Genomic DNA, 23,663 nt, shown 5'->3' with positions numbered 1-23,663 from the left:
GCCCACCAGACACAAAAAAAGCACTTGCCCACTTAAAAGTTATTTTTCCTTGAATTATGCAAGTGATTCAATGCATTTTTGGGTACAGATTATAAATAAACATATGGAGAATGGTTTCAATCTCAAATCCTTTTGGCTGATCCCTGGAAATAGCTTTAAGGAGGTCTTTTCCCCCTCCCCTTAAAAGTATAATTACAAGATTATATTATCATTCTCAAAGAGCATTCATTATATGCTATATATACTTTAAAGCTAGGACAATAACAGCTTTCAATATAAACTCAGTATTTGAGGACTCAGGTATACTGGACTCATGACTTCCATCACCATCTCTTTAAGCAGATATCATCTGAAAATTGTGATCTCTTTTTCCTTCCACATTCAATCCCCGCCCCCACATCACCATTCCCTCATAGGTAGAATCATGGAGTGTCAGTGTCAATGTCAATGACACTCCATGTCAATTGTCAATGTCAATACAAACAGGACAGTAGAAAATATGTTATGTATCCTCTCCCATCTTACAGATGAGGAAAGAGGGCCATAGAAAGTCAAGGACCTGCCCTAAGTTTCACTCCACTGGTTTCCAGGGGCTAGAACCCAGGACTCTTCTCTTCACTCCCAATTCAATCATTTTCCCACAAAGCAGATTGCGCCTGAGAGTTGATAAATGTATTTAGACTAAAGGACACTATTTTAAAAAGTTTTAACAAACTTTTCTTGGCCCAAGATAAATAAAGAAGGGGCTGTCTTATGCCTTTCTTCCTTTCAGATGTGTTCCTGGAATGTCTTCACCAGATGTTTACCCAAGGAATTGTAATCGCAGAGTCTCCAACATGTGCGTGCACTTTAAAAGCAGCATTTTAGACCTGAACCCAATTAATGATTTTTTTTCCTTTCCTTTTCTTTCTTTTCCCTTTCCCCCTCTTTTTTTCTTTTTTAATAAAAAGAGAATTTTAGTATTGATTGCAAGCGATCAGAGTCTTCACGGAGTCTGCGTTAACGTCAGTCAGTTTCACTCTGGGACGTGCTAGTCTCACAGTCTAGTTTTGTTCAGACTTTATTTTGCTCCAAGCTGCGTTACAAGCCACTTGTCCACGCTGCAAAAGGCGGGGGTAGGGGATTGGGGTGGCGGGCTCCTATGCTCTTTTTTCCTTTCATATCCGTGAAGCAATCTGGAAGCATTCCACTTGGCTCTGGCGCGCGCGCGCTCTCTCACGCACACACACAAACACACACACGTGTACCATGCATGTGTGGGCGCCTACGGATGTGTGTATGCGCACGTTTGTGATTTAAAGTGACAGGACGAAGAGCTGGACTGAAGCAGTGAATTATTTTGCGTGATAAATCAACCTGATTGTCTCCACACTGTACTTCCATTATTCACTCGAATGCTTGGTGGTTACGGCGGATGTGCACTGCGGCAAAAACGTCCTCGGAGCCGCTAATTTTGTGGCCACTGCGGCGGCGGCGGCGGCGGCGGTGGCGCGGGGACGCGAGCACGGATTGATTTTTCAAGATCGCGTCTCCTTCAGTGCACTGCAGAAGCCTCACTGGATGCATGTGGATTGGGTTTTGTACCTGCTATTTTAAAAATATTTTTTCTTTGGTGGGAGGAGCTGAGCTGTTGGTGCAGGATGGAAGATATACCTTTTCTGTTGTTTTCCTTTTACTCCCTTTAAAAAAATGAAAATGGCTACCACTGCTTCCTGACCTTTGCAAATCGGGAAATGATGATTTTAATCCTGTTTCTTCCCTCTATCCCTCCCTCCCCCCTCCCACTCGTCCTCCTTGTCAGCCTTGCGACACCACGGGAAAGAAATGGTCGTGGGCACTTGTGCAGGTCATTTATCTTCACTCGCTTTTTTCTGACAAGAGGTTACCAAAATTATTATTATTTTTTTACAAAATGATTCTTTTTGTCTGGTTAACAATTTTTTAATAAAAATGTGTCGAGAACATGTTTAGTCTTCTGCTTAAATACCAAGCGATGCAGTGGATGAACAGCAGCGGGGGTCAGTCTTGTTACCAGATCCAGCAGCGCTCACCTGGGGTAGTCACAAACAAACCAGTGGTTACAGACACTCTTCTTTCTCTCTCTCTCTTTCTTGGAAGGAGGCGGCTAATTAAATTAATTTGCCAGGTGTGTATTGATGCCTGCAAGTTTTTAAAAAACACCCAAAAGTTTACTTTCAAATATTTATTATTGCATCGCTATTATCCATAGCTGAGCATATGGATCCATACCAGATTGATAATTTACATTTTAAAAAGTGGAATTTTAAAGACTGGGGGGACAGGTTCGGAGCCCGACTTTGTCAGCAAGACAAAATCTGAATGACTGGGGAGGAGGTGGGAAGCTTTTTCCATTTATAAAGGTGGCACTGAGATATTTATTCTAGGTTTTTACCTATAAAACTACAGTATTTGCCAAATTCAGAAGATAATTGCAGTGTCAGTGTGAGTAATGATAAAGTCTAGCATAATAATCATTTAAACAACACATCTTTGTTTAGGTGGTGTAACTTTCCCAAAGTTTGTTTGTGGTCTTAAGGATTTAAATGCACAGCATATTACAAATGAGTGGCTGCTGGGAAGAAAGCTAAGGTGATCCAGCCCTTGTGGTTGGGGTGTGCAGTACCTATTTTTATATACAATCTCCATCTGGAGATGGCAGGAACAGGTTGGGAAAGGGCCCCATTTTCCTTGGAAGGAAGGGGCCAAGCTGATGACTTTAATTTACTTGATAAAGCCTGCCTAGATTGTACATGAAATGACAAATTAGAAGGCCAGATGCAGCGGTGCAGTGAAAAAACCCATCTCAATTAAACATCAACATATATCTAGTGGAGTAAATTATGCCAACGTAGTTGAAATACAATTTTTAATGAATATGTCTCAAGTAGTAAAAATGGGTCCAAATGAATTCACAACCACCTCCCTCCCCCACCCACCCATTTGCTCTAGCATTTAAAATATACTAACTGGTCATGTGCTTGAGCTGCTGTTTCACAGTCCAAGATTTGTAGACAGTGCACAATTTGCAAATTAACATGACTTGAAGATAGTTGGGTATTTTAACTCAGACATTAGGGAAGAGAGAAATGAAAGTAGGTTAACCTCTACCTCCACAGAAGGCAACCTACCAACTCAGATCAGAGGATAGCTGCACTTTCATAGGTAGCAATAACTCTGCTGTCCCTTTTTCTTAAAGACCAAGGTTCCAATGCTTTAGAATTGGGCATGATTCTGAGCTATAAATATGATATATGTATATCAGTTGTATGTATAAATTCACATAAGAGAATATGAAAACTAACAAAGAGTTCTTTGTTGGCCACTATGCAGAGCTCTGGACTCCTGAAATCTCCTCTAAAGTTTATCCAAATTATTACTTTTTGTCATATCTTCTGTAAAACCATGATTTGCCATTTATAGAGGCCCTAGTTAGGCAGGAGAGTTAGCTTTTTAGAACTTTCTTGATATCAAAGTTTTATGAGTGAAAAAAATCATAAACCAAGTTTTCTTATTATATGAAAAGTTTAGCAAAATTCTAACTGTGTTGCTTCTTTAAAGTGAACAGGCATTTCATTTGATGATATTAATAAATATCTGGACCCTACAAAGGTTAGTTATGCTGTTTTCTTGTTAGTTGGTAATGTTTTTATTTTTAAGTTATATAAAATACCATAGTGAAAAACCTCAGATTTCCTCATCCTTGGATTACTCTATCAGTGAAAGTACTTTTGAATTACCAATGTAGGATTTTTGTATTAAACTTTTATATTACAAACTGTGAAAAGGATTTTTTTTTTTGGTACCTCAAAGTTAACTCAGTTTTCTTGTCTTCAGATCATGAAAGTCTGTTACTATTTTACTTACTATACACACTAACTCAAAGAGTAGGTAATATTATTCAACAAATTTTAAGAAATACAGTAAAGGCCATGAGCAACAGGAGCAATGAAGTAATGATGTTAAAACAACATAGACACTTGTAAAACGATGAATTTGTGTCATTATTCACATTCAAATTTACAAAAGAAAAATATGAAAAGGGAGGATGAATTTTATAAGCTCTTCAATACTTTTCCAATTAAGAATATTTAGCTTGGGCAATAACACTTATCTGTAGCAATATTATTATCTACTAAGAATAACTTTCTCCTGTCAAAAAAAAAGTATTCTTATGGTATTTTACATCGTACTTTATATTACAATGAATGTCTTTTAATTATCTATAACTTCTTAAACTCAATTGTCTTCTCAAACTTGTACATAAACTAAATTGAACACAATTGACCATATATTTTTTCCACATACTTTGAAGTATCATACATATTACATTTTCAGAATTCACTCAAATATTATGCTGTTGCATGAAGACGTAGGATATCCTGCAATTTGATGTACAGAGACTCAAAAGCCCCATTAGTATAAGGCACTGGATTTGGAGGCCGAACAGAGGTTGGGTGTGACTCATTTTTTGGTAAAATGTCATTTTCCATACATTGTTACTGACCTGGAGAATGCTATTCTGTTTTGGCCTGATAGCAAATAAGGTGACCTGCCTTGCCTAGCATCACTTGCCTCTTTGAAGACCAACTCACCTCTTACTTGCCAGAACCTATTGTAGTATCTGGCATACCAGAGACATTCAGTAAATGTTTTCCAAACTTGATAGAATGAGAATTTATTTGATAATAATTTGAATTATTATAAATAAGTAAATTTTTTTTCCTTAATTTTTATAGTGAATGTAAATTTTGGTAATGGATAGGTCTAGTAGAAATGCTTTGGCAGAGGAAAAGATGGGAAAATTTTTATTTCTGCTATTATGACAAATTAAAATATGTTTGATTTATTGTCAACTTAATAGTGCTTGCAAGGACTAGCAAACTAATAGGAATAATGTTAAAACCAAAACCACTTACAATTCTTTGGCCTAGTTCTTGAAAAAGCCCTTTCTTTTTTTAATATATTACAAAAATACTAAGTATCATACAAACTTTAAAATTTTTCAGCTCTCAATCTGGCCCTGCTTGCAAAAACTGACCACTTCCAGCATGCTTGCCAAACTAAAGCACTCTTAATAATTGGTTCTCCTTGCTCTCATTTTGGTTTTCTTTCCTTGGTAAACACAAAGTAAAAAGTACGCCAAACTGCCAAAATTTACTGAAGGTAAATGTCATTCTTTCCAGCATTATTTTACTGAACAAGGCATTCGTGTTTGAAAGAATCTTTATATCTGGAGTAAACCAAAGCATTATTCTTGCATATTAAAATCCAGAGTATCTTTCCAAACAACTTATTTCTGCATTCATGTGATCTAAGATAGAAACCAACTTCTTTTCTTGTTCCATTAAAATTAATGGCCTTTAGAGATCATTCATCGTTTTCATAGGTTCACAATTCTGCTGATGCAGCACAACTCATAACTTTCATAGTAAAGAAAATAAAAGGTATATAAAAATGGAAAACAGCATCATTGTAATTTTATGATTGTATAATACTGCATTATTTATATATAGAATAATATATAAAGCCAGAATTGGACTATTTACATCCCAGTTAAAGAAGAAATCCACTTAAACATATAATTTCTAAAGTTTCCCCATAAAATATAAAGTATTATGTCAATATTGCATATTTTATATTAAATTTTATTGTATATTTGTGACATTATAAACAAAGAGTTAATCTCCTACCAGAAGTTCTTTTTATTTCATTTTAAATTTTATTAGTTTTTCCCCTCCCCCTTCATTTGTGCTTGCTGTCTGCAATCTGTGTCCATTTGTTGTGTGCTCTCTGTGTCTGCTTGTCTTCTCTTTAGGAGGTACTGGGAACTGAACCTGGTGGTAGGTAGGAGCCCAATTACTTGAGCCACATCCATTTCCCTCAGAAGTGCTTTTTAAAATTAGATCGGATGTTACAGTCCTAAAATATTAACTGGCAAATTAATGACCTGAAGATGTTAATATATTATGGACCATGGTGAGTAGTTCATGAATAGCAGTCATAGTTTGGGAAAAACTGTGATCAAACATTTTTAGTTGTAAGGAGAAATATAGTATTGTGCAGTTTACCAAGATGAAATAAGTTTAATCTAAATATCTTTCTTTTTCTGGGTTAGGCTCTGGGATATTTTTCCTTACTTCCCTATTTTCTAAGCAGCAGGATAAAAATGAGGTGATACCGTAGAAAAAGGATAAGTAACTTGTTTTTGAACACTTGCAATCCATTCTCCACACGCAGAATGATTTTTCTAAACTAAAAGCAGACCTTGTTACCCTTTCTTTAAAACCTTCAATAGCGCCCCAGTACTCTCCAGCCTAAAGTCTAAAATCTTAAATTTGATGACCAGGTTCAAAGCGTTCTGGTCCATATCTATCCTTTCAGCCTCAGCCCCTTCTTGACACCTTCTCTCCCACTGACGTGCTGTCTATTTTTTAAAAAAGATTTTATTTATTTATTCATTTTATTTATTTCTCTCCTCTCCCCCCCTCCCCCAGTTGTCTGCTCTCTGTGTCCATTCCCTGTGTGTTCTTCTGTGATCGCTTCTATCCTTATCAGCGGCACGGGAATCTGTGTTTCTTTTTTGTTGCGTCATCTTGTTGTGTCAGCTCTCTTTGTGTGTGGTGCCATTCTTGGGCAGGCTGCACTTTCTTTCCCGCTGGGCGGCTCTCCTTATGAGGCCCACTCCTTGCACGTGGGGCTCCCCTATGTGGGGGACACCCCTGCATGGCACAGGCACTCCTTGTGTGCATCAGCACTGTGCATGGGCCAGCTCCACATGGGTCAAGGAGGCCCGGGGTTTGAACCTTGGACTTCCCATGTGGTAGACGGACACCCTAACCACTGGGCCAAGTCTGCTTCCCTTGTAGTCCATTTTATTTCTTCCTTCAACCATGTCTCTAGCCTTCCTCTTCCCCACTCCCTTTTCCCCTGGATAATTCATATTTATCTTTAAGGTAAATCTTGCTCTGACATTCAAATTTTTCTAAATTTATGAAGAAATGAATGGACAAACCATTACACAAAAGGCAATATGCAGAATTATAGACATTTAGTATTTCAAAGGACCTTGGGTATTAACTTCAAAGATGTCATACTTTCAGAGGAAACTAAGAGTAGTTCAGATAATTCAAGTGACTTTCAAAGATCACAGAGTTGAATGAAGAACTGGGATAAGAATCCAAGGTTATGGATGCTCATGAAATGTTAGACTTTAGAGAAAGTGTTCAATTATTTTTTCTCCAAAGATAAATTAAGATCACCATTTCTTTGAGGGATCTACCAGGATAGTATCAGGTTGTACCTTATCTTCCCACCCTGCTCCACATAGGCATTTTCCCCTGTGATTGACTTGTAATCCTTGTTCTTTGTCTATTAACTGGGCTATGAGGAAAACCACCCTCTTGCTACTGCTTGCCGGAATGAACAACAACCACTACCCCAATTCTACAAATTCCTTGGCTAGAGTTCCCTTTGGTGATCCAATGATGAGATACCTTATCAAAGGAAGAAGTCAGGAGAGGCTGGAGAGATAAAGGATAGGAATAGGAGAGGAGAGTTTGAAATGAGTGTCCCACATAAACTGGGTTGTCCATATCCCATTTCCTTCCTCCAGACCATATTTTGGGAGTGGGATGTGATCTTAGGAAAGTTAGCATGAGTGTGCAAAACCACAGGGTTAGAAGGGTTAACCGCAACTGGTTCTCTACTTTCCTTATTGTTGATTTTCTGGGCCCACAGATACTAATGTCAAACTAGGTAAAATCTAAATTGGAGGAAGCAGGAGCACGAGTACCACTCAGCCCAGGGTACTCAGCCAGGAGGAATTTCCAAAATAGTTATTGGGAATTTGCCAGTCTTTCCAATCCCTCAGTCCTTATGCTGGCTGGAATCTCATCCAGGGATTAAGTACTTGTTTCAGTGCATCACAATGAAGACTAGCCTCTTCATGACAGCCTGGGTCTGTGTGTGTGTACTGAGGCAGTGGTGATGGGGATGTGATGGGGTGGTATGTGTTAGATTTGATGGGACCTCAGAAAATGTGTGCTGCTCCTGAACAATTTCTCTTGAATTTTATCATAATCTTGACATTGTTTATTTCATGTTTTTACATAGTACTCTTTAAATTGATTACTAGGAAGTTCAAAGTCAAAATTTTAAGTCAATTCCAGCAAAGGATATAGGATCGTATTGTATGTATTTTGGATATTAATCTTGTCCTTGACTTCATCCTATTTCTTTCTCAATAGAAATACACACACACATACCCATACATTTATCTCTACACTAAAACCCTTTTGAAAAGAGGTGGGATGACTAAAACTAATTAAGTATGCATATTCTTTATTCTGTCTTGTATTATAATCAGCTATTGGTGGCATAGAGCTTCATAGTAGGATTCACTAAATCCTCACAAAACCCCATGAAGTGGGCAAGACTGACGCTATTTACATTTTATGTAGGAGGAAGCCAGAGGGGGTCAGTGAGGTTGAACTGTCCAGTCACCTAGAGTAGAGGCTAGAATGCCAGATCAGCCCAGAGCACCTAAAAAACAAGTTGTTAGAAACGAGAATACAGGTCACCAGGGGCTGGGTTGGAGGGAAGGAATAGGGGATTAATGATTAAACGGCATAGAATGTCTATTGGGGGTGATGGAAATGTTTTGGTAATGGATGGTGGTGATGGTATGATAACATTGTGAATGTAATTAACAGCACTGAATTAGATATTTGAATGTGATTACGAGGGGAATTTTAGGTTGTATATATATTACTGGAATAAAATTTTTTGAAAGGCATAGAATTGTACACTGTAAACAGTGAACTCTAATTAAACCATGGACTATAGTTAATAGTACAATTATAATAATATTCTTTCATCAATTGTAACAAATGTATTATACTAATGACTTCCGAAGTAAAAAAATAATCATACTTTTTAAAAAGCCAATTTGTTGCTGTTTAAGTTACAGTTCTAGACTGTTGCCCTCACTCCCACCCTCATTAATTTTTCCTGAAAATTATCCTTTATCTGAATATGTTTGGATAAATCTTGAAGGTACCAGCCTGGATTTTACAGCCTTCCTTTCAGTTTAGACAATTAACCATTTTATTTTTCCTATCAGATAAACTAACAGCATTTCTTCTCATTCCCAAGCCTCTTTTCTGCTTTGATACCAGTGATACTTATTCACTCATTTCCCATTCTTGCAGAATATCCTTTGCATGATGTAATGAAACTGGCACTGGACTGAGGTCTAATTCTTTACCAGCTGTGTGGTCATGAGCTAGCTACTTAACTCTGCTAGTTTCATTTTGACCATTTGTAAACTGTGGTGGTTGGGGACTTATGAGCTCTTTTTTTGCTTTCTTCTGTGATTTTTAAATTCATGGTTTACTACCTTCACTTTAGTCAAGAGACAAAGTTCTTTCTCTGGTCATCGCAGCAGCTTGTCTTTGGTCTTTAGGAATTTCTGTAGGTTATGGTGGTATGTCCAAGGCAGGAAGGATGAGTCTATAAGCTTACCTTTCATTATGATTAGGTATGATTTTCATTATCATCAAAATTGTGCTTTAAAAACTTTGACTCCTGAATTCTTTCCTAAGCTAGACATTATTGTCACAGTTTTGGGAAAGAATTCTAACTGAATTTAGAATTAAATGAATTTAATTCTACTCAACATTGAATAACTCCCTACAGCTTTTTTTTTTTTTTAAGACTTATTTTATTGATTTTCCTCCCCTTCCCCTCCCACTCCGGTTGTCTGTTCTCTGTGTCTATTCGCTGCGTCTTCTTTGTCCGCTTCTGTTGTTGTCAGCGGCACGGGAATCTGTGTTTCTTTTGGTTGTGTCATCTTGCTGCATCAGCTCTCTGTGTGTGCAGCGCCATTCCTGGGCAGGCCGCACTTTCTTTCGCACTAGGTGGCTCTCCTTATGGGGCGCACTCCTTGCGCGTGGGGCTCCCCTACGTGGGGGACACCCCTGCGTGGCAGGGCACTCCTTGCGCGCATCAGCACTGTGCATGGGCCAGCTCCACACGGGTCTAGGAGGCCCGGGGTTTGAACCACGGACCTCCCATGTGGTAGACGGATGCCCTAACCACAGGGCCAAGTCCGCTTCCCTCCCTACTGCTTCTTATACCTTTGTTTCCTTACTTGTGTGGTAGGAATCATGATGCCTTATCCACCTACCCTGAAGGATGGTTAAATGAGATAATATGTATGGAAAATATTAACACAGTGGCTTAAATACAGTCTTAGCTGGAGAAGCAGCTCTGCTCCAAGAGGTCATTTAGGCAGCCAGGTTCCTTCCATTTTGTTGCTCTGGTCTACAGAGTTGAAGAGCACTGTCCTGGTCTATGCAGTTGAAATTGGGTCTCTAACATGGCCTCACTGCAGCATTTCGAAAGGGCTGCAAGATCAGGACAAAGTTCTTTTAAGCAAGTGACATAGCAGTTAACTCAGTAATTCTGCTCACTTTCCATTCAGAAGAACTTAACCACATGCCATACCTAACCACAAGTAAGGTTGGGAAATAATGGGTTCTAACTGTTCATCTATGTATCTAAGAATGGAGAGAGAACAGATTTTGGGGGAAACTACCAGTCTGTCACATTTTGCTTATTTGGGAACCTCAACATTTCCTAGATTCAATTTTTAAAATATTTTTTAAAGGAGAAGTTCTTGGTTTACAGAAAAATCATGCAGAACATACAGAGTTCCCATATACTGCCTCCTCCCTCATTATTATAGGCTTAATTTTGCTCTTAGTGCTTATTATTTACATTGTAGTGTTGGTCTTGTGAATGTCAGTATTTCATTACTTTGCGTAAAAGGGACTTTGGATAATCTAAGATTTATACAGGTAAATCAAGAAAATATGAAGTATAATCTATCTCTGTAAATCAACATTCAATTAACTTTACAAATAAAAACAAATTGCTTATTAGAAACATATTTATACACAATTTTGAATTATGTTTCTCATTCTGTAAGACTCTAATGTTCCAGTCTCCATATCAGTGCCTTGCAAGAAGATTAAATTTTTATTTGGATCAACAAAGCAGAATTCCTGGAAGGGCCTACCATTTTCAAGGCATAAAGCCAGGTTATGTGGAAACATGAGGTTCTTAGTGGGGTTGGCAATTCAAAGTCACTCTATTCAATGTGCAACTGTTTTTCAGTGGCATGCTGGAGCTGAGGGTACTAGAATGTAAATCCATGGTGACAGCAAGACCAGTGTAGAGTAAACACTCAATCTCTGTGAGCTATTGTTATTTTTAATAGTATTATTTTATCTTGAGAGGTTTAAAGATGCGGAAGTGGCAATTTGTGGGTAAGGACAGCCTCTTTCACTAATAGGTCTGATTATAGAGCTTTGTTGTATTTGGAATTTGAGGACAGTCTTGGAAAAACTTCATTCCTAAATTGTCCCTGATGATCAAAGTCCCTGAAAAGTTATGCCAATGGTGGGTCTCTCATTTCCTTCCCTCTTTTCCACCCTCTATTTTTCCCTTCCTTTCTCTTTTGCTCAATTTCTGCTGTTGCTATAATTCAGAATTTCTTCTTTTCCTCTTTCTAATCAGTCTCTTTACCTCCACTAATGGGATTGTCTGTCTAATTTGTAAATCTTACCTTGTAAATCCCTTACTTAAATACCTTTGAATGTCGCCCCAATCCTTTCAGCAAAAGTTCATAGGGCTCACAAGCCTCTCCACCGTCTTACCACTTCTGCCTGCCTTCCTAACTTCACTCCAGCTACAGTAATACAAGCTAATACAAATTAGAGCAACTAGCCACTGTGAAATGCATCCCTATTCTCTGGGCCCACTGCTTACCTGGTATCACTGTGCTCAATGGGTTTTCCTGGGCAGGAATGCTTTGCTTCTCCCTTGTCCACCAGGTAAATGCATACCTCTAGCTCCACATGAATGCCATGTTCTCTCGCTGTTTTTTGTTTTTTTGTTTTTTTGTTTTTTGCTTTCCATGATTCTATCTGCACACCAAGGCAAAACTAGTCATTCTCTTATCTGTTTTCCCATTGCCCATACCTATCCGACATGGTACTTATCACATTACTTTATTTTGTTTTGCCTTGTCTTCCCCACTGGGCTGTAGGCTTCTGGGGGCGGCAGGGGGGACAGGATAATGTCTTATTCTCCTTTGTATTCCCAGCTCTAGCATATTCATAATGTGCCCAGAACATGGTAGATAATAATTAAAAATAGTATTATTATAGGTACTTGGTTGAACACACATAATGTACTAGGTAATTTACATGTTGTTCGAATTTGTCCCAATTTCTAGATGAGCAATCTAAAACTTGCAGAGGTTAAATAATTTGCCAGAAGTTGCATGGCAGAGCCAACATTAAAACCTAAGGTGGACTCCAAAGCCTACACTAAGTTGTTGTTGACTAGATAGAGATATAAAAGTTCACTTTGGAAATGCTAACCTACCAAATTAAACTGAGTTAATAAACTACAGACAATGCACACAAAACACATTATTACCACCTACTGACAAGGCCTGGCTTGCTTAGTTTAGGAGATTATTCAAAACCATGGCACCTACAGCAGAGCAATGCAATACCAGTTGATACCTTGTGCATATTTCAGAGTTCCTTAACTCTTGACAGACAGGCTTCCATTCTCACAATAGGCTGATGTCCTATTTTACAGGCCTTACGTAACCATCTCAGGGCTACACAGCCTACACCCAGCTGAATTAGGCCTAGAACTTTTTTTGGACACAAATTTTTCCCTTTCATTTTCATTAAGCCACCACATCCCATCGAGTTTATTTCTGGATGTCAAGTGGAAACAATGGAAGGCTCAATGTATGGCCCTGGATTATATGCCACAGGCTTTCTAGACCAAGACCTTATCTCCATCTATAAGGGTTAGACAGGAATAACAAAGGTTGTGTCAAGACAGCTACAGTGCGTACCTCCCAGCAATGCTGCATCAGTGAGCTAGCTGTTAAATACAAGACTAAGCCCAAAATATGATTAAAAAGAAAATATGATAGGTTTCTCTAATCTTTAATTTAACTCTGCAAAGTCCAGTTATTAATTAATTAGATACCTTCATCAAAGACAGTTAAGAAAATCAGACAGCTGCCAGGTTACTTCCTATTCCTCTTAACTCCTTATTGGATATTTTTTATCAAGTGAGCTAAGCACACATTTTCCTGAAACTTGGTTATTCAGCAATATGTCCTATGTTACTTAACTGACGCAAACACATTATAAAAAACCCAATAGCTTGGTGCTGGCACTTTCCATTTAAAGGGATACTCCCTCCCTTTAGGGTTGTTAGCCCCCTCCCCCCTCTGCACCAACGACTAATTTGTTTTAAACCAACACTTAAAACGTTGACATTAAAATATTCAGATTACATGATTTTAAAGAGTCTGGGTTAATGAAATGATTCAGCAAGAGGAGGAACTTAAAGTTCCAATAGTTATCATCTAAACGCCTCCTTTTAAGTGTCAAAACTCTTACAGCCCTTTTCTTGACCGGGTGGGAAAGGAAGGGATCGTGTTATCCTTTGCAGAATCGGGGATATAGACAAATTAGATGCTTGGCAATTAAGTTAGAGTTTCGTTGTACCCCCTGCTCTAAAAAAACAGCTTTATTCTTGAGGGAGGCCACCTAACAATTTTATATTCAATTATCTGCAGAGAATAGAACCGCTCTTTTTATCTACGAACTTATGGTACAAGCTTTATTTCACTGCTTTATTTCTCTGTGACATTTTGCACTCTTTTGATTTAATGCACCAAAGAGGATCTTTAACTCTTGCTCTACACCAGTGCAAATAAAGGTTAAATCTCTCACTAACCATCATGAACTAGCCTAATAACTCACAAGAGGCTCTGGAAAAAGGAACCGAGAAAGCAGGTGTGCAGACATGATTAAAAGGTTGAAACCCCGCACAACAGCAGGCGGAGGTACTGTATTCTCACATCCCCGCCCACCGTCCCTCCACAGTACGCGCTGCGAAGTCCGCCAGCAGGGGAACTTCTGCGCCAAAAGCACGGTCCCGCGAGTCGGGCCTAGTAGCACAGGGGTTTTTTTTTTTTCAGAACTGTGTCCCTACCGGAGCTTGCGCTGAATGCCGGGACTCCTATTGGCCAAGCGCCTGGGGAGGAGGAGACTGGCAGGGAGAGAGACGGGAGGAGGGGGAAGGGAGGAAGGCCTTTTCCCTGCCCCCTTCTCGGCCCCCACCGCAGGCAGCCACCGCGGCCTCTTGCGTGGTTACTATGCAAATTGCAGCGATTGCGGAAATAAACAAGGGGGTAGGGAGAGGAGAGAGGGACGGCCGAATCGATTGCAACTTCTGCAAAGTGTTGTACAATCCAAAGCACACAAGGCAAAACCAAAGAGAATCGAGACCAGCCGGCCGGGGTTGGATCGCTTTCTAAAAGAGGAGCGAGAGACAGTGAGAGAGGGAGACAGAACGCTTTGCAATTGCAAAAGCCTTCTGATTTGGAGAGAAAAAAAAACAACCCCCCCAAAAAACAATATCCAAGAAACCTGCAATTGGCCAACAGCTTTTAAAAAAATCTCTTCCGGGTTTTCAACGGTTCCAAGTTTGCTTAGATATTGTTTAAAGGAAAAAAAAGTGACAGAGGTGGCAACAAATGAAGCAATTCGTCTGAGCATTTTAAAGTTTCTCACGTACTCTTTTACATTGCAATGGTACGTGGTACATCTTAAACTTTCTATTTTGCATTTATACGATATGCATTTTATAAACGACAATAAGGGTAGAATGATTTTGTTTAATGGCTAAGACGTTAAAATTTCTTTAGCTTGCCTATGCATTTAGTGATTGCTGAGAGGATGTCAATTGTGATGGTTTTGTTTTTTTAAAGAAGAAGCTTCGTGGATGTCTTTTTTGCTATGTGCATCAGAGACCAGGTTTCCTTTTTCTTTCTTTTTTTTTTTTTCGGGATTTGAAAAAAATTGCTGAGCTTGACAGATTTTTTTCCCCCTTATAGCGCTTGCTCGGTTCCAGAAAGGGGCGGGGGGTGAGGGGGAATCCTGTACGTGCTCGGTTCTGTAAAAAGACGTCTGGCCTCAGCAGTCAACCTAACCCGAAAAGAAATGCCTGGACCCGGAGAATAATTGACGATTCGATCCTCTAATCAATGGGACAAACATGGGAGATTGACAAAAGCTTTATCCAATCCTGAGGAAGCTTAGGTGCACAATGGTTTGCAATAGCCAGAGGGGGCGGGGTAGAGTAGACTGAAGTTCTCTGCAGCTCTGAAGGGGATGGTGTGGTTCAAGCTGTCAAAACTATAAGCTCTTCCGGATTTAGCAAGCACAATAGGAAAGAGTTTTCGAGCTTAAGAGAAAAAAGGCTGATTAGGAGATTTTTGCATGAATCTTTATGCTTTCTTCATTGCTCTTTGGGAAAAAAAAGTTCTCCAAAATATTTAACTTTGTATTATTATTTTTAATTTTGGGAAAGTTACTATTTCAGCAGGTGAGGTTCAACTTTTTAGGAAAAACGCGTGCTTAAAAACTTGACTGAGCTGCGGGGCTGTTTTAAGTGATCTTTGGGAAGTAGCATATTGCATGCTCAGCATTAGGTGGGAAAGCCCTCACTTGATTATCTTAGAAGCTCTGGCTTTTCAAGTACTTTAAAGGAATGTGCAAGCCTCTCTTGAACTCTAAACAGCAGTTTGAAGGGAGAGGGAATATTTCCCAGGTGGACTAACAACTGCTTTGCACATTTGAAAGGAAGAGACAAGGAGTGGGTTTTTGAAAAAATTCTGCTGCTTAGGTATATGACCGGTAGTAAATAGGACATGAAGAATGGCAAACTTCACTTTTCTACTTGTTACCACAACATCCCCTATGGAGGGGGTGATTGTGGAAGATTGCTGACTTGCTAACTCTTAGCTGGCCTCTTGGACAAGTCTTTTGACACCAATCCAATGGAAACTAACGCCAGTAGCTTGTCTTGGAGACAGTAACTGGCAGCCTCTGACTAAAATATATCTGTCTCCCTCTTCTCTATGAGCAGAGTAGACACCTAATTCTGTTGGGAAGTGAATGGAAGATAATTTGGGCTCTTTCCCATCTTTGGGTTAAATTCCCATCAAGCTATTGCCCAAGGCTTTAGGCCTACCATCAAATCTGGCTTGGAAATTTAATGTAAAAATCTACTTGGGTGCTCAGTTCAGCAACATGATTCAATTTAGGATTATATACATATAAGTACAACCTGCACACAAGTGACCAATCGGTCAAAAAATAGAGAAGGAAAAGGTTGGAAAACGCTAGTTAATAAAGTTAGTCTTGGTAAGAAGTTTGGAGTTAATGGCACCGCCACTTATGAACCCCAGCTTTATCTTCACTGCTTTGAGCATTAAAATCTAAATCATATTAATAAGATCTTCCTATTAAGTAACCTCCAAAATAAGAGGTATTTGAGATGTACATATAAGTGAAACCTTATTGACGTAATTTATATATCTAAGAGGATTTCACTAAAGCTGGCAAGGTAACGTTTCTGCAAATAAAACACAGTAAATGCAAGACTGGGCTCTGTGCCAGGAAGAATATGGATAGCAGAGAGCATGACAGGAGCCTCTTTTGCGCAGAGACAATCCCATTTCAAGGCAGCCTCCTAGCACTTGCAAAATAAATGAGTAGAGCGGTTATTTCCAATAAGGGGATCATCCTTCCTAACAACGGGTCATTTTTATGATTGCTAGTTTTGAGCCAGTTTTCATACTTCACCTGCGTTTCCTACACTGTCCTTTCTACCATTCTTTCTTCCCACCTCCCTCCATCCCTGCTTGCTCTCAAGTGTCTTAGTATGGTGGTGAACTCTGAACAAGGATTTACTTTTGCAACTTGGGAAGAGGGGAGAGAGTTGAAAATGTTTCTTACCCCAGACTGCCCTTTGAGGAACATCTGTTTCTTTGTGTGTGTTTAAATTTATGCCTGTTGGAGAGAAAGTTACCAGAAGCCTTTCTGTAACTGTAACTCTTCTACTGTATTTTTCTCAGTCTTGTTTCCAAAGGCTGTAGTTGGAGCTCGGCTTCAGTGTGTTCCCCCCCCCCCCCCATCTCCGCGGGGGAGGGGAGCGGGTGCTGGCAGAGATAGGAGAGAAAGCAGGAGCGGATGTGAAGGGTTTTGGTGCTGAACTTGGATCCAGCCCTTGCCTAGAGGGCGCAAACAATCGTCCCACATCCAAAAGTCGTACGAAGGGCGCCAAAAGTTACTTAAGATAATATTGCTAACCGCAGAAAGCTGGAAATCGCGGGCACATCCACTGCTACAACAAAAGAAGTTTTTGGAAGTAGGAATATCACTATTAAATTACTTCCCCCTCCCCCATTTATTAAAAAAAACACAAAACCAGGGAAAACAAGCCAGTTGAACTTTTTTTCCTTGAGATTCATCTAAAAGTAAGAATCTTTGCTGATTTGGAAAGAGGCAGATGTAAGTGTATCTTTTAATACACCAATAGAAAGATTTTAATTTGCCTCTGGAAGTTTCCCGTGTGTACACACTCGGAACAATAACTTCTCACTGTGCCTCAGTTACATGTTGGGTCTGTCAGCCAGAAACTTCTATCGAGGAAACTTGGAGCGCGTTGAAGTTATAGATCCCAGCAAAGGTTTTCGTAGCCAGGGAGGTTGTCTCTGTAACTCGGCTTAGCTTTTAGGACATTTCTCTCTTACTGAAATCCAAGAGGAACCGAGGAAAGCGGTTGTGTTAGGTAGGATAAAAATGGGACTCTCATTATAAATTTATCCTTAATTTTTCTCTCCCCTTAATAAATAATCTGAGAGTTTCAAGGATATTTGAGAGAGGGGGCAGAGCATTTGGGAATTATTTTAGTAATAAAGTAACTAGAGAACAAGCGTAGAAATAACTTTAGGCAGATGCAGAATATTTCAGAGGACTTAACTTTGTTCTTTCTCCGGTAGCACATTTCCTGCCCCTCACTTTTTAAAAAAGTAGGTCTGAGAGGGGCCTTAACACATCACTTCACCTTCACTCCCACAGAGGGTATACCTATAGGAATTTCCTCTTCTCAAAGACTCTACCTATGTAACCTCCAGTGAGGTGCAGAGTCCTCTCTGTGCCAATATCTTTCAATGTGATACCATTTTCCTTCCTTGTGGAATTTTGAGAAAGGTTTGCATATGTGGCAGGCTGCAAGCTAGAGTGAAGGAGAGGAGGAAGATATGGATGGGGTGGAGGTTGGAGGAGGGAGGTGTACTTTTTCTTCTCCAGGAGAGAAGAGCCTAGAGAGAAAATATGAGGTTAAAAAAACTGGAAAAGCAGGCTTATTGGCAACTTGCCAAACCCTAAAAACCACCCCCCTTTTCTGCCAAAACAATACTTTAGCAAACCTAAAATAATTGCAGGAAGCTCTTTTCCATTTTAAGAACTATTACCTGGAGGAGGGAAAAAAAGGGGATTCTTAAAAGACACCCTTCCAGAGGTGCCCCAGAAACAGGGACGGTAATGACAGACGATGTCCAGTTCTGGGCACGCGTTTGTGGACCAGAAAAATCGTCCTTGCCTAAGGGGACATCCCTTTCACAATTTTTTTTTCTTAAAAAGAAAAAGATGTCACAGCCAAGTCACCGTTGTTTCTGAACGTGATGAAACTTTTTGCATGGCGTCTGTGTGCAAACCCACTAGTTTCACAGTCTTGGGAAGGAAAACGCTCATTAATCTCCGCCTCTCTTTCTCCAGACACCCCTACCCCCAAATCCGGTGACTCTTCTGGGTGAAATTAGTCCCCCCCAGACCTCACTTCTGACTGCCATAGGACTGAAGCTGCACAAAGTTTGCAGGATTTTGTGCATAATTACCTCTGCCGATGAATCTATTCCCACAGAAAGCTTCGTTGGAGAGATTACAATGCTTTGAGCTGTACCGCATTTCAGAGGTGGTGAAAAAAGTTACCTAGGAAGGTTGATTTTTTAAAAAAAATTTTGCATACATGCAAATTTGCCCCCGGCCTTCTGTATGGTTCTATAGGTGCCCACACAGTGGCCCAGGGGTGCAGGGCAACCTGGTAAAGTTGCCCAAGTCCTTAAATGAGGTCCGCGATGGGCTGAGGCAGGGGTTGGGGGATGGGGATGAGGAAAAGTAGTTTTGTTTGCTTAAGCACATCCTGTGGCAGCCTATAGCTGCCCGGGAGTACAGACTGTAACTGCTCCTCACTGCGTTACCCAGTAATGCGCTGGGGTGGAGTGGGGGGGGGGGGGGGGGCAGTGCGAAGGAGCGAAAGAGAGAGCGAGAGAGAGCGCGAGGGAAGCGAGAGAGCGCGCGTGAGCGAGCGCGAGCGGCCGAGGAGGCTCGGGACCCGGCTGGCCGCGCGGCGCCGCAGCCGCCCCCTCCCCCACGCCCCCTCCCCGGCGGCGGCGCGAGCGGGCGGCGGCTGTGCGGTGCGGTGCAGAGCGGAGGCGGAGGCGGGCGCCCGGGCAGCTCGCGGGCACCCGGGCGGGCTGGCGCGGGAGCGGGAAAGGGTGCGCTATGCCTTTAACGCCCGCTTACAGTAGACTGTATAGTGGAGTGTAGGGAAACTCTAGGCGGGGTTAAAGTTCAGCTCAGGGAGCGGCAATAGCGCTGGCTGGCTGCAGTTGAGCCGAGTTGGAAATGTGAACGCAAGAAGCAGGCTTGATTTTTTTTTTCTCCCCCCCTTCTCTCTCTCTCTTCCTCTCTCCCTCTTTTCTCCTTTTTCACCCACACTCACGCACACCTCCAAACCACACACCCAGACGCACACACATCCCACCGCACAGCAGTTATGTATTCTCCGCTCTGTCTCACCCAGGTAAGCAGCTGTTTGGATGCCGAGGGTGGAAGGGGATAGGGGTTGCGGGGGCAGATTTGGGGCTGGGCAAGGGGAGCCGGGAACCACCGCGGCTGCTGGGCCCGGGGCATGTGTCTCCGTGTGTGCCCGTGTCTGCGCGTGTTTCCGTGTGTGCGCGCGTGTGCCCCTGTGGCGGAGAAATACTGCTTTAAGAAAGTAACTTTGTTTCCATGCGGGTGCATTCCTCTTGCACGGCCATTTGTATGGGCACATGGCTAATGGCGCCCTCTTATTAACGATTTAATTAATATTGGGGCGATTTAATGCGGAAAGGCGGTGTTTTCAGTCGCCCCGCACGTGTTTCGGCGGGGTTGCAGCCCATGACACGCTGAAATCTGGACTCAGCGTTTCTGCTTCCGAGAGCAGGATTCCTGTAGTTCCGCGGCGCCAGGGGGAGGGGGCCGCGGACGGAACCCACCGCACAGCCTGCACACTCCCGGCGACTGAAACCTTCGTGTGCGGGAAGAACTCGGGTCCCTGCGCTGGCGGCTGGGTCACCGGAGCCCGCGCCGCGGCAGCCCCCCGCCGCGTCCCCAAACTCTTACTTTTGTTTATTTGTCGGCGTCCGTGATCCGGCCGCGGGAGGGACGGGGGCGACGTCCCGGGCCCGGGCCTTGGCCCTGACAGCGCCCCTCGGACGCGGGCGGGCTGCGGCGACCGGGCCCCTCGGCTCCGCGCTGCGGGGCTGCGTGGACGCGCGTCCGCTCGCGCCGGCCGGGTGGAGCCTGCGTCCCAGCTCGCTCGCTCGCTCTTCCCGAGTGAAAGTTTCGGTGCTCGGACGAGCCCACGCCGTGCAGAGCGGCGAGCGGCGCAGGCCGCGGGCAGCGCACGGGGAAGCGCTGGACCGAGTTGGGCACCCGGGCGCGAGCCCCAGCGGCGGCCCGGGCCGCACGCGGCTCCCCCCGCCGCCGCCGCCGCCGCCGCCGCCGCCTCCGCGCGACTCCGGCGGCTCTGCGCGCAGGACTGGGGGCAACTTTTTCCCTCCGACTCAACTCGGAGCGTGGGTCTTTCTCGCCCCATCGCCGCTCACTTCAGTGCCCTCCCTTTCCATCCCTCCCTCGTCCTCACCACCCGCAGGCAAAATATTGCTATTTTGCGGCTGCAAATCTGGTCCCTTCTGGATATATTATTTATTTTCTTTGACTGAAAGACATGGAGTCAAAGGGATTTTGCGCTAAAAATTTTTTTGAAAAAAAACTTGAAGGTATGTGAACCTTCATACTGCTTTGATACGTTGCGATCTGACCATAATCACCTAGATAAAGTTGTATGCTTCAAATAAACTGTTTATTCACCACTCCCTTAAAAAAAACCTGCTACCGGTTCTTGCCTTCATTTAGCAAGAGATAACGGTTTAACCGGAACACTTTCTGGAGCCTGAAGAGTAGCAGTAGCTTTTCTCTCCTCTCTGGGTTCTGGATTTATTTCCCACATGACCTCCCTTCTTATTGCAATATCTAACAGTAATAATACCGGTTATTGGATCTCAGAAGACTCTTAAATGCATCTTTTATGTTGAAATGGTCTGCTTGGGATTTAGGCCTAGCATTAATAATGGATAGCAGTTGCTTTTAGTTATTGTAAAAGTTTTTTTTTTCCCACCTAACTTCCAAAGTTCATATTTTAGTAACTTGCGGAACTATGGAATGAAACTTTTCCAACCACTTCTGGCAAGGTTCACAATTGCATATGGATAAGATGCAAAGTGTAAGATAATTTCAACGAGTTACCCACTGCAGTGAAAATGCTGAGATTGGAAGGCTGAAGTTCTAGCTGGCAAAAGTTTGCAACACATAGAAGTTGTAAATAATGCCACTGTGCTGCAGTAGACGGAAAGGACCCTACCAGATACATTAGCATCTTCTGAAGTGAGCCTTATAAGATAATTTTATATTTTGGGATTGTGCATATACGAGGATACCTGTGTATCGGTGCAGGCCTAGGGCATAGTCAGATACTTAACAAAGTTGGTTTCTCCTGGTTTGTGAGCTATTAACACATTTAGAAAGTCCTTTTTCTCTTACATATTTGGCAGTGTGATTGTTCCATTTTCTAGGCCTTCTACTGAATACACCACGAGAAACATTTACTTAGTGTATCAATTTGTGAAGAAGTTGTACACCAAATAGTGAGGGCTCATGTATGTTATGAATTCTTTTAAAAATTGATTTAAAATTTATGTAACTTGCTGGAATATTTATAAAACTTTCAGGACAGTTTTGGAAAGAAAAACGTAGGTTCGTTTATTGCTCATTAAAAAAAAAGTCCAGGAAGCACAGTGTAAAAGTATTCAAAATGAAAGGATAAGCTCCATTTATTTGTATACGATGTTAAAAAGCTATACTAGGAAAACACCAAACATTTTATTTTAATCCATATGGGCATATCATAACCAAATCATATACTTGGCCATAGTGTGATAACCCACAGAAATTTATAAGTGAACCTTTAAAAGAAGTAGTTTCCAGAAATATCAGCATTGAGTGGTTCTTAAACTTGGCTTGCTTTCAAACAGATCAATTTTTAAGATGCTGATTCAAAATCATACCACTTATCAAACAGGTTTTCAGATTTGCTTTTATTGGTAGCCTGTAACTTTCTAACAGTTTACAAATACATATGTAAAATAGTCTTTCTTTCCTCTTGAATAGTTTGAAATATTATGGAGCTTATGGTGATACAATTTGATCAGCAACATAATTTATAAGGGCATACTATCAGTTTTTTAAAAAAAATCCAATCATTTATGTTATCCCTAGACACTCCTGTAAGTTAATGATACTCTTTAGTTTTGATGTTCTGGAATAATTCTTGTCACGAGCTGAGATAGATATACTTTTAAAAATTAACTAGCATTTTAACTGTGTACATGTAAGTAAAGTTATACAAAACACTGCACTTTTATTGGCACATTCTTGTAACCTTTGGGGAGTAATGAGTTATAAATACTTTTGATGTTGGGGACTTAGATCATTCTTAATGACTAGTTGAAATAGTTGGTCTTGTTTAAGGTTTTTATTATGAGATACCGGGGTGTGGTTGGCAGGTAAACACAAAATGAACATTTTGAACACAAATGAACATAGTTTGCATTTTCTTTTTAGAATATCGGGAGTATTTTTGAACAGTTAAAATGCCACGTTAGAATGTTATTTGAAATGTTTATCATTAATAAAGATTTTTAGTGAGATAAATTTTTAACATAAATGTGAATTGCTTAGAGCTAAGTTATTCTTTGCATTATAAAATGGTGCTGAGACTTTAAAATGAAATCCTCTTTTTGGTGAAAGCTTACTTTGTAGTTTAAGGTAGACTCTTGGAGTTCTTTGCAAAATACTACTAAGTCCTGGTCCCCAGCGTGTCCTGTATGTATAAGAAAATCAGTCAATCTGAAGGACTATTTCAAACATTAAATTTATGTATTTTCGAACATTTCAAGGATGAGCTCAGAATTTAGTAATGTTTAAATGTTTTGCGGTTTGGCGTATACGTTAGCAGATAAACTGTAACTTGAAAAATCCCCCCCTCCCATTTTTGTCTTCTAAGTATGGGTGAGAAAGATTTTCAAACACCAGAATTTTTTAAAATGCTAGTGGTTTATAGTAAGAGATAATATAATTCTTATATTTTTCTCTATTCCCCCTCCACTTAAAGAATGAACATATGTTATGAAAGCTGACGACTTCTACTTTGGACTCTTATTGAAAAGAACAGTTTTCAAAACTAAACTGGAAAAACAGAGCCTGTACTTGTGCAGGAAAGAAAAAATTAAATGTCAATTATTA

At 41.0% G+C, this 23,663-nt stretch overlaps 1 protein-coding gene across 10 annotated transcripts in view; it reads left to right on the top strand.

Annotated features, from left to right (window-relative positions):
* The window catches only part of NFIA (nuclear factor I A), a 530,380-nt gene that overhangs the window by 126,847 nt on the left and 379,870 nt on the right, over positions 1-23,663 (top strand). For 5 of the 10 annotated variants that reach the window (XM_058303487.2, XM_058303490.2, XM_058303486.2 and 2 more), the window contains exon 1: positions 19,429-19,839. The exons of 2 other annotated variants lie outside the window; for them this stretch is intronic. In XM_058303487.2, coding sequence (XP_058159470.1) covers positions 19,813-19,839 — 27 coding nt within the window. In that variant the 5' untranslated portion in view covers positions 19,429-19,812. Of the gene's footprint in view, positions 1-14,389; positions 14,721-19,428; positions 19,840-23,663 lie in introns of those variants that run through there. 3 more of the 10 variants (XM_058303488.2, XM_058303491.2, XM_058303494.2) reach the window with 1 other exon arrangement.

This window comes from Dasypus novemcinctus, chromosome 9 (assembly GCF_030445035.2).
Source record: "Dasypus novemcinctus isolate mDasNov1 chromosome 9, mDasNov1.1.hap2, whole genome shotgun sequence".
NCBI lineage: Eukaryota > Metazoa > Chordata > Mammalia > Cingulata > Dasypodidae > Dasypus > Dasypus novemcinctus.
The sequence above is the reverse complement of the archived record's forward strand: the minus strand, read 5'-3'. Positions and strand labels throughout refer to the sequence as shown.